Genomic DNA, 12,263 nt, shown 5'->3' on the forward strand with positions numbered 1-12,263 from the left:
TGGTGGCTGAAATCTCCCTTGGTTTCCACCGAGAAATCATTTGTTCTTTCCCATCCTCTAGGCATGTTCATCACAGACACCTCTCTTCTAGGGTAGGGGAAGGCATTTCGAGGGGAGGACTGTCCAGGAGACCTGATTCGATACCGAGACCAGTCTTCACATCAGTGCTCTGGAGATGAGGGCACTCCTCCTTATGCTGCAAGCATTTCAGGATGTTCTTCTCCAGGATTTGATTTCAGTTCTGACCAACAGCATGTCTGAGATGTGGTACTTGAACAAAAAAGGGGGAACCCATTCATATCCTCTTTGTCGGGAGGCCATGAGGGTTTGGCAGTGAATGATTTCATCTCAGTGGTTTTTGGTTATAACGTGCATCCCAGAGAAAAGGAACATATTAGCAGACAATTTGAGCAGAAACATTCTTTTTCCACATGAGTGGTCTCTGAATCGGAGAGTGGCCACTTGGATTTTTTGGTGCTGTGCTGTTTGCATCCCCTTACAACACCAAGTGCAACAGTTATTATGTCTTAGTCCCCCCACAGGACGCTCTTCTACATGCTTGGGCCTCGTGTCTCCTTTGTGCCTATCCCCCTGCTCCATTGATAATAAAATTTCCTCAGAAGGCATCCCATTGCAGAGCATTGTAATCCTCATTGCCCCTTTTTGGCCCAGTCAAGTGTAATTCCCCTTCCTTTAGAGTTTATAGGTTGCCATTTGGACACAATTTCTCAGATTTCAAGGCTACCAGATTCCAAAGTGTCAGTCCTACCACATCTGCTTATCTGGTTCTTAGGATAATGGGGCACATGGCAGCCACCATTTGCTTTCATCTTAGTGTTTTTTGGTTATGTACACTCCATTGGTCTTGGATTCTATTGTGAACTTCATTTCTCACCAGATGGGCCCACTCAACTTACGATCCCTAAAGTTGAACACATGGTTCCTCCAATTCTCTTGTTGACCAGAAATCCCACGCTTTCTGATAGAGTGGTGCAAATGTTGTCTTTCTCTCAGAAGTTAAATACATGTAAGGTGTATGCCACTAAGTGGAAACATTTTGCTTGTTGGGGCACCTCTAAGGGGTTGGATCCCTTTTCAGCCCTCATACAGGTTGTTTTTGACTTCTTGATAGATTTGTTTCACTTGAGCTCACATTATTCTACTAATAAGGTGCAGCTGGCAGCTATTTCCATTTTTCACATTGGAAGAGACAGTATGCCTTTAGCGGCTCTTAAAATTTACAAAGCTTTCCTCAAGGGTACCTTTTTGTTACGTCTCCTGGTTAGGGACCCTGCCCACCCATGGGATTTGTCTCTCATGTACAAATGTTGGCTTCTCATCCCTTTGAGCCTTCTGCTACTGTTGATTTCAATTTGTTATCTTGGGAAATCTTGTTTTTGGCAGCAGTTACTTCCAAATTGAGTTTCAGAGTTGCAAGCTCTCTCGTCTTTACCTAGTTTTTCCTAACAATAGGGTTTCTTTGCACACGGACTAGTATTTTCTTGGTAAGTTAAGGTGGTTATGGAGAACAATTTGAATCACTTCAGTCATTTGCTTGTATTTTTTCCTGAGCTTTTTAACAAGAGGGAGTGTTTGCTGCTTTGTCTCAATGTTCAGAGACAGTTGAGGTTTTCTTTGTATAGAACAAAATCTTTCAAAATGTCTAATCAGTAGTTTGTGTCTTTTTCAAAAGCTAAGTTGGGCATGCCATTGTCTAAGGATACTCTGTCTGAGTAGCTATCTGATTGCATCTCCTTTAGGTATAGTTTGAAAGAAAAGTACTTGTTGGGTAAACAAAAAGGTTATTCTACAAGAACTACAGCTACTTCTACAGCATTTTTCTCCAGATCTGCGTTGGAAGAGATTTGTGCATCTGCTTCCTGGGTGGGTCCTGACATCTTTGTGTCCCACTACAAATTGGAGATAACAGTCTAGGTCAGGGGCTTCCTTTGGTTCCACCATATTGCGCAGTATCCTTTAGTGAGGCCTCCAAGTTTTTACGTGGCTGGGGCTCTGTCCTACAGGTTTAATCCAGCTGGAAAAGACAACATTGGATACAAAAGTTATGTTTTTACCATGATGATAGAGCCATGGTGTCTTTTTCATTGTGGTTCAACTTTCCCTCACTCTGACCCCCACCTTTTTTGGCAAGCCTTTTAACTGTGAGATGATCAAGTTGGGGAGAGCTTTCCCTTTTTTCTCTTGCATTTTGGGGTCCATCATATCTTTTTCCCATGTTTTTTTTGCTTATTGTCAAGTATGGGCAATTTCGATGTGAGGTAACACTAAGTGAGAGATTATGGGTACAGGAGGCAGAGCTCGGCAGGCTGAAGTCTTAGGAATGTGGCCGGCCTTGGATCTGATATACCACAGTTTGAACCAGACAAATCTATCATTATGGTCAGTGTATATAACTTTCATTTTTGGATTTACTTAAATGTAGTATATGAACATCTTCTGAGGACAGATCTTTTAAATGGTAGTTTGGAAGATTATGAAAGATATTCTAGAGCAACCCATTCTACTAAGGCAGTATGCCACTGTTTCTAGACACTTTAACAATTCTTTAGAAATCTCAAAACTCAGTGTTAGCATCCTCAAATAAAAGCCCTTTGCCATCAGGAGGAGAGCAGTAGCCCTGAAAATGTCATGTGCTTTTTCATTAATTGATAGAAGTTTAGGCAGAGCTTGATTTTTAATGTTCACTATCAAGTGCCAACCCTTCTCCATTGGCTGTTCTGTCATCCAGTTGGTAGAAAGATGGAATTAGCTAGATTTTATAAACCTTCCTCCTAAACATACTCCTACTCTCAATAAGGATTTGTTTGCAGTAGTTCATCTTTCAGACCCACAATCTGCTATAGAAATAGGTTTAATATGGAACCTCCAGAGCAAAGATTAGACCAGTTTTATTCCAGGTTCTTCTAGGTCACTAAGGGAATAGGAATGTGTTGGCCCATCTCATGCATCTATTCAATAAAATGTGATTTCAACAGCATGAAAATGTTGAGGTCACAGAAATGCAAAGCATCTTTTTTCAAGGAGGCAGATCATCCTGCTCATCTCAGTAACTTTATATGTACTAATTTTGAGGTCACTTGGAATGCTGATTCCACCAACATTCAGTGATCTCAACATAGCACTGACCTTTGAGGTTAGTGCAGCCTCAACTTCTCTCCTGGTCTGTCTTGTGTTACCCTCTTCATGTCTAGATGGACATTATGAAAATGATTTATTGACTAGGCTTGTAATGGTTTGTAGAGTGAATGCTTAGCCGTTACGTATGAACACCTCATTAGAGAGGATTTCAGTGAATTAGAATATACTGCTAGGTTAGCAAATTTTATACTTTTTTGTATTAGTGATGTATGCTGTAGAGAAATGTTGAATGAGTTGTTTTGTGTTTACCTGTTGCAGCTGGAGATTACTATGAAAGAGAACCCTTGGAATATTATTCTGTCTTTTCAAAATGGTTACAGTGCTATTATGTGGCAGGAATGAAGACACTCCGTGACAGCAATGGCAGAACCATTTGGTTTCAGGTATGTTTTATTTATGTTTTGTTAACAAGGTTAGCCATGCTGAGAACCTGTCCATTTTCAGAGAGCACCTAAGGGAGAAAGCCCACTAGACTGTATTACATATATTAATAAGTACTATTAATAGTGTCAAGACTTTGAAATTCAGAAACATTTTTTGGATCTTGGTAAATGATTTTGTCCAATGCATGACCACATGCAGGGTGGGAGTGGTTCAGAGGGCGCACTGAGTGCTGGTGGGGAAACAGAAAAAATTGCATGCAATAGTTGTAGCTTTAGAAGACATGCCATTGCAGAGATGGATTATAGCTTAGCATCTTTTGTGGGGATGGAATTGATCCTTTAAGCTCATTCTTCTGGAAAATGCGTTTGTGTACACTTTGCATTTCACATGGATTTAACTTTGTTCAAACCTGATTGTCACCACAGGTCTTCAGAATGCATGCTGTTTGGATAAAAATTCCTGTTTTTGTGTACCTGCTCTTGATTTTATCACCTCTCTTAAATATTCATTTATTCAGGCTGTGAAATCAGAGTTTTTTGGTTTTCTCTTGGATGGTGAATTTAGGTTTGACCTCCTTGTTATGTTCATTATTACAGAAACTAATCATTGCTAATGAGTGGCTTGTTGTTTTAAGAGTTTTATGTCTGGCTATGTCAGAACAGCAATGATTCAAGCTGTCTCACTGTCTTGCCTTCTACAGTCTTGCCATGTATTTGCTAACCTTTGCACAAATGTTGGATGTAGCTGAATCATGTGCTTTGCTGCTGGTATGCTTCCCAGTCTAACAGTTGTGAAGCCTTAAATAAGCTTATCTGGATAGGGTTTTCTAACTGTCTTAAGCTCGCCCGTCTGATGGTAAGTCATAGGCTACTGTACTCAAATGTATGCCAGTCATTAAGTAGGATACTGACCTGTGCACCACTTCTAGATCTCTTTGTTCTAGTGATGCTGTCTTAGTACAAGACATCCACCTACCAGTAGACAAGGAATGACAATTCACATTTTGGTGTCTACACAGCATAACAATGGAATTAGCTTCCCCTCAACATATGAAAACTTGTCAGTGGGGCAAAATGATGGAAACCTCACTGCCTAGCAGGTTCTGTTTTCCCATTTCTTGCTTAGTTTTGTTCGGCTTGCTGTTCCTTTCATCAGTTTTGTTGCTTGCCTATTATACTATACATTTTCCACATGTTTAGCCTCAGTAGCAAGAGTCATTTTAGTGTGATTGTCCTCAAAAACTTTGAAATCTGAAGTACAGTGATAATTTTCCTGCTGTGGTGCTTCTGAAGATGTTTCCTGTGCCACCTGGTCTGCTTGTGTGCTTTGTTCTTCAAGAGAGGAGTAAGTAGCTATTGTGCAATATTTTATAAGCCCTATAAATTACCTTTTTTTAACAGCAGCTTCTGTTCTTGAGTCAGCTAAAAACTCTACAGAGCAGCTCTTTCACAAAGAATTCCCCCTATTCCTTTCTCTTTACCTATACTCTGATATCAATCTTGGATGGGGAAGGCAGTCTCTAGCCTGCAGTCCAAATGTCTTAACGGCCTTTTCCCATTCTGTTACCTTTCCTTCTCTAGATTTGCTCCCACTACCTTAGTTCCTTTGCCAGTTTTCTCCAATAAATTCCAGCCTCCTCTTATGTATTATGTATACCCCTAATTGCAGTCATCCCTGTCCGAAAAAATTACTTTCTCCATTCTGTTGTTGGCTTAGTTCTTAGGTCTGGTTGCAGTTTTGATGAGAACCTCTTCAAAGTCTTTGTGCAGCATGACTTTGTTGCGTCCAGCTTCAGTGGGTTCTATCCTGGCTATCTGCTAAGAAAAGACAATAGCAAGTGTGCTGAACCCAGCAACATTTGGATTAATAGTAATTCTCAGGAAGCAGCTTGGAGTCAGTGCTATTGTTTTGCCTCTGGTAAGAGAAGGAGCAAAGCATCATTGATTCTTAGCTGCATGCTGTAGTGTTTCGACCAGTTCTGTCTCTGCCAGACAGCACCTCCACAAATCAGCTCCAAACCTCATAAGCACTGTGACGCCCCACCACTGGACCAATAATCAAGGAATCTCAATCCTCACCACTGGCAACAGTGGGGGACATTCACTGGGAGGATAACGGGTACACGCACAGTATTTCCAGATGTAGCTCTCTGCATCAAGTGCAATTTCCTTTAAGAGCACACACAGACCACAGTCATTCTATGGCTGGTTCCTCTACCTTTCTTCAGATCCCCAATAAGACTTCCCACTGGCACAGCTCTAGAGTTGAGATCTCAGCTGAGTGACCAAGCCAAGACCTCCAGCATGCTCTCTGTCCAACCAGTGCTTCATGTCCCTGCCCAAGTAGCTGATATACACACTCTCTTTGAGGTTTGATTTACACACACACACACACACACACACACACACACACACACACACACACACACACACACACACACACACACACACACACACCTGAGAGAGGCTGGCACAGGTTTACTAGCTATGCCCCCTTATGCCCAGACTATTAGGTGGTTATGACTGCTACCAGTCACTCCTTATCAGCTACTCTAGGGCCCTTAAAAGGTGACCAGTCTTACTGTGTAATATTAATACTACTACAAATGGTAGTTTGACAAAGAGCAAGGCTATGAGGATTGGCCCACAAAGTGTTACCAATTAAATATGCAAGTACTGTCAAAACTTAAATATCTCTACACAGATCAGCCACAATGAAGGGTTTAAATATATTTAATAATAAAAGAGCAAAACAATACTAAATATATATTCACAGTCACATCAGAGTTTAAAACCACAGGAAATATTTAAAACAACTTTGCAGGACTGTCTCAAGTAAATAAAGAAAAATATCTAAACTAAGCTTCACTATATTCCTGAATTAATCTAAGGAAATTACTGTAATCTAAGAATTTACTATAGAGCAAGGCAGATGTGATAAATGGATCTTCTAGTTGTTGTCAAGTCCAAGACAGAATGCAGAATGCTGTCTCACTAAGAGACTTCTCAAAATAATATATAAAATATTACTGCTGGGATAGCTTGTAGAATGACATCACTTCTTGTCATCTGACTCCTAGTTTCCAGGCAAAACACCCATTAATGAAGCTGGCAGTATTTAGCATATACCTTTAAAAATACATAGACATGGGCTTCTCATCAGATCTCTGGCAGATGCTGGAAGTCACAAAACAATTACATTCCTTCATTCTTTCAAGACTAGTAATTAGTTCATCCTAAAGACAAGACAGAAAGTTTCCTAGCACAGACGTTGTGTTTTTTGATGCATTGAAAACTGAAAGATACCATCTTTTATGGTCTAGTCATAAAGTAATTTAATTTCAGTTATTTTTGTAAAGTTTGCTGGACTGAAGTTAACCTCCTGTTTTCCAGTTTCCACTGTTAAAATATATACATTTAAACAGTTACAATAGTGAATATACATTTTTTTTTCTCTTCCAGTAGGGCACACTCTGGATCCATTTTTAATGCAAGCATTTTACAAATACCTTTTCAACACACACACTTCTGTACAAGCAGTTTGATATACACATGACATACAGTTCTAATACATTTGCAACACCAGTCTTTCTGCTTTTCCTGGTTAGGGGTCGCCACAGCGGATGTCCGGTCCGCTCATGATTGGCAGTCGATTTTTACATTGACGAGTTGCCAGCCCTACGCCCAACCTTCAAAGAAGGCACACCCATTCCTGCACGCACCTACCTGCATGTCTTTAGACGTCACTCGACCGTGGGGAGGGCATGCAGACTCCACAGAAGGCGCTCCAGCCGAGAATCGAACAGTAGAACCTCTTGCTGTGAGGCGACAATGCTAACCGCACCACCACGGCTACACATTTGCAACGCAAACATCTAATATAAATCATTTCGATATTCACCAATGACATATAATTATTTACAAAATTCCAGCTAGCTGGGCTGGCAGTATCTCCTTTCATCGCAAGCACCATTCCCCCCTTCAGCACATATTAGTAAGTACCTGGAGCCATGGATTTGCACTTTCCAACTTTCTCTGCAGTCAGCTTGGTTGAAATGGTTATCCTGAGACAATGTAACAATTGTCTCATGTTTGCTGACAACCATCTACTACTTAAACTAATATAGTGTATCAGAGATGTAGTTATATAATGTTATTGGAGACAAAGCTCTCACATGAAGCCACAGCAAACAACATGAAGACTGTCAGTACTACACATCACCTCACTAAACCAGTCGCGCACACAACTCAGACCAAAGACAAACTTGCATATACTGAGAGTCTTAAAAGTAACCTACCTAAACCACAAAAGCCTCCTAAATTCAACCTATGAATGAAGTACCCTCAACAACCTCCCAAAAACGCAACACATGCTTCATCAACAATAAAACCTATGTTTAAGAGTCACACTGACTCAGTTCAAAAGCCACAGGGCAAAAGTCAAACATGCTAGTCATAGGTGACTCCATAGGGAAATACATTGTTGCACTAGTCACCAGGACTTGCAAAGAAAGGGTCACTGTTAGCTGCCTATCATGTACCAGGATTTGCCTCAGAATGCATGTACTCAAGTCTTTGTACCACAAGTACACATATGACATAGTCATAGTTCATGTGGGTGTAACTGACTTGTGATGTACCTTGACAATGAAGAGACACTGTAAGGCTGCTCAACAAGGGACTAAGTGGCTGAAATTGAAAAAGAAATCTAAACTGGAAATTCTCATTGATTTTCTCTTTTTAGGTTCATTTTAACAGGATGTATCTGTCTTAGCTGTATTCCTTTGTTTTCGATCTTAGGTTAATAATCTGCATTTGTTGTAGCTATTTTTAAATCAGTGTTATTCTAAATCAGAGTTTTTGTTGTCCCTGACTCTACAGCATTTGGATAAAATGTTGCAAGTGGTTTAAGCAAGTATTCAGTAATTCTAACAAATAACTGCACTGTTTTTTTTCCATATTAATTGATCTGACTCTTTAAATTAAATCACGGTTGTCCCTTTTGTTTTTCTTTTTTTCTGGTTGTCCTTTTTAGAGAGAAATAGAGAACCCGATTCAGTTCTGATTGCTTCCAGGCTCAGGCAGTGTCTCAGTTAATTGCTTTTGTTCTCTGAGGCCAGTAACGTTTTAGTTAAGTCTTCAGATTCTGTTTATGCCAATATCAAGCTATCCATCAAGAGGCTATGCAGCTGAAATTGAAAAAGGAAAGTTAAGTGGCTGGAAATTCTCATTGTTTATCTGTTGTATCCATATTTAAGTTCACTTTAACAGCCTCTTATCTGAGTAAGCTATTTTCCTTCTTGGTTTCTGTCTTAAGTGAAGAGTTTGCATTTGCTTTAGCTGGTTTAAAATCATTCTTCTTCTTCTATTGTCTGTAGCTGGTGGCCAGCAGAGGTGGTCTACCCAGTAGTCGGTATGCTGGTAGGGGTGCTGCTGGATTCTGGGCTTCCTTCATGATGCCTTTCCATGCTGTTTGGTCCATGGCAATATCTATGGCCTCCTATAGGTCGAGTCACCAACTTTTCACGTCCTCTTCAACCTGTTCAGCCCACATCATCTTTGGTGCAGATTTGTGAACTCTCCATTTCTTTGGGCACTCTCTCTATAATAGTCTGAATGGCAAGCGTCTGGTATCCATCCTGCACACGTGTCCAAACCAGCGCAGCCTCCTGTTTTGGATCTGTTCACTGATCGTTGGCTGCAAATCACATCTGGTCTGGATGCTCTCATTTCTAATTTGGTCATGAAGTGAGATTCTGAAGATTTGGCACAGGCATTGCATTTGGAAAACCTCAAGCTTGTTCAAGTCTGGCTTGAGGAGGATCCACGTTGCTGATTCATAAAGGAGAATTGGCAAGATCAGTGCCCGGAAAAGGTGAATCTTGGTGGTGGTACAGATGTTTGTCCTCATCCATAGATACCAATTGAGTGAGGCAAATGCTACAGTGGCTTGTCCAATCATGCTGTGGACTTCAGCTGTTAATGCCATCTTCTTCTCCTAGCCCAGCGAACCCAGATATTTTAATTCTTGTTTTTGTTTGATATGAACTCCCCCAAGTGGCTTGTGATGCTTTGGTTGCCATCGCTTTGGTCTTATCCACATTTATCTGTAGGCCATACAATTGGGCGATTGTGGGCAATTTTGTGGATGATGTCTGTGGCCTCAGCATCAATGTGTGTGAAAATGGCATTGTCCTTGGTGAACATCAGGTCAGTCACAGAATGGGCTTGATACTGGACTCCGCTCCTGCCCTCAAATACTCTCCTCACGATGGCGTCCACCACTATGTTGAACAGCTGTGGAGAGACCACATCCCCTTGACGGACCCCAGTCTGGATGATAAGCTCTTCAGACAGTTTGTTTTGAATGTGCAGCTGGCTGGATGAACCATTGTACGATGTTTGAAGGAGTCTGATGATTTTCTTCAGCACATGCTTGGTCTCCAGTGTCTTCCACAGGGCAGTCGAGTAGATACAGTCAAATGCGGACTTGAAATCGATAAAGATGATAACTGTACATTGCCCACACTGGATTCTTTCCTCCATTAGCTGACAGATGGTGAAGATTTGATCACAGCATCCTTTTGTTTGGTTTGACTCCAGCCTGTTCTTTCTTGCTGGTTTGCTCGCGGTGTTTTTGCAGCCTGGAGTGTATGATCTTCATAAAGACTTTGCCAATGATGGAGAGCAGGCTGATGCCACAGTAGTTCTTGCATTCCCTGTTGTCCACCTTCTTGTGGATGGGTACAATGATGGCCTACTTCCATGTAGATGGTATCTGTTCTGTAACCCATAGCAGTCCGATCAGTGCATGGAGTCAGTGGAGCATTACCTCCAGCCTTGATTGCTTCCGCAGTGATCTGATCTGCTCCTGTTGCCTTGCTGTTTCTCAGTGTTCTGGTATCTAATTTCACCTCTTTGACTATTGGCTTTGCATCAATTATTGTGGCCTCAGGGAGATGGATGTTTGGCAGATCGACCATTGGTCCACGAGGTTGGGTCATGGTTGTAAAGTTCTTGAATGAATTCCCTCCAACATTTCAGGCATTCACAGGGTGAGCCCACAAATGTCCCGTCCACTTTTTTGATGTTGTCGCTGGTGGATTTGGTCTTCCCACTCATTAGTTTGAAGATGCTTTATAGGGTGTGGTACTTGTGTCTGAATACCACCTCCTCAAGGTCGGCTGCCACCTGGTTTCAATACGCTTCTCTTTCTGCTTTCAGCCTCTGGAGAACTTCTCTATTGAGCTGTTGGTATCATTTATAGTTGACCAGCTTCACCTGCTTCCATTGGGCTACGAGATCCAGGCACTCTTCAGATATCCATGGCTGCATTTGCAGCAGATGGGTAGGCATAGCGATCTGGCACATACCATAATGGAGTTTGATATCTTTTTTTATTTTATTTTTTTGTTTTATGGCATTTTATTATTTCTCTTTTGTTTTGCTCCTATCATAGTTATACATTACATATATTGTCTAACTTTTGTTTTTAAATTTTAATCTTGTATTGCCTATTGCTGTATAATGATGCAAAGCCAATAGTCAAAGAGGTGAAATTAGATACCAGAACACTGAGAAACAATAGTCAAAGAGGTGAAATTAGATACCAGAACACTGAGAAACAACAAGGCAACAGGAGCAGATCAGATCACTGCGGAAGCAAAAAAAAAAAAAATATTTCTTTGTTTTATGGCATTTTATTATTTCTCTTTTGTTTTGCTCCTATCATAGTTATACATTACATATATTGTCTAACTTTGTTTTTAAATTTTAATATTGTATTGCCTATTGCTGTATAAACTTGTAATAATCCATTGGAGCTTTTCTCCCCGGGCCTCTACTGAAAATTTACATATATCCAGTTGGACTAGCCCGGTCAACAAATGTAAAATAAAATAAATAAATAAATATCTGATTTTCTGCCTCATCCACATCCTCTATTTGGGCCAGTGCTGCTTAACAGTTTGACAGTGCGATCTGGAAGCCCTGTTTGCAGGGGGGGCATCAGTTGCTTCCAGTCCAGCCTGGCTGGCGGAGGTGACTTGCACTTTGCAACCTGTAAGTGAAGCTGCACCACAGCACAGACAAGGTAATGATCAGAGCCACAGTTAGGTCCTCGCATAGCATGAATATCCTTGAGCTACAGTCGAAGGCGAGAGTTGACCAGGATGTAGTGTAATATGGCCAAGTCCTCAATGGATGGGTTTCACCACATGAGCAGGAGTTTGTGAGGATGCTGGAAATGGCTGTTTTCCACAATGAGATCATTTGATGCTGCAGAGGACAGAAGGTGCAGGCCATTATCATTCATGTTCCCATGGCCAAATCTACCTGTCATTCCTTCCCAACCAGACCTGTCCTTGCCTATGTGGACACTGAAGTCTTCCACCAAGATGATCATCTCAGTCCATGGAATTGAATCCAGCATGTATTGGAGCTGGTTGTAGAAGTCATCCTTGACTGGGTATAGATTCTTGCCTGTTGGTGCTTAGATGGACCAAATGTGGGTCTTGGTGGTACCATTGATTTCCTTTTGGCTGACATGGTGGCCAGTTTGAATGTTCCACGTAGCAGTACGGGTTTCCAGTTTTGGTATAATGAATTTCCTTCAGCCAGTAGCCCACTTCTCACCAGCAGTCTGGTCCCTAGTGGTTGTGCATCGGCTGTCCCAGATGTGGTAGCATGAGCATATGAGTTTGTTAGAATTTCCATATGGTT

General features: G+C 41.2%; 1 protein-coding gene across 3 annotated transcripts in view; it reads left to right on the forward strand.

Moving 5' to 3' along the window:
• The window catches only part of NEIL1 (nei like DNA glycosylase 1), an 824,101-nt gene that overhangs the window by 426,014 nt on the left and 385,824 nt on the right, over nt 1–12,263 (forward strand). For all 3 annotated transcript variants that reach the window (XM_044077181.1, XM_044077184.1, XM_044077183.1), the window contains exon 6: nt 3,418–3,542. In XM_044077181.1, coding sequence (XP_043933116.1) covers nt 3,418–3,542 — 125 coding nt within the window. The remainder of the gene's footprint in view (nt 1–3,417; nt 3,543–12,263) is intronic.

Source organism: Protopterus annectens, chromosome 7.part0 (genome assembly GCF_019279795.1).
Source record: "Protopterus annectens isolate FY-2018-M chromosome 7.part0, PAN1.0, whole genome shotgun sequence".
Taxonomy (NCBI): Eukaryota; Metazoa; Chordata; order Ceratodontiformes; family Protopteridae; genus Protopterus; species Protopterus annectens.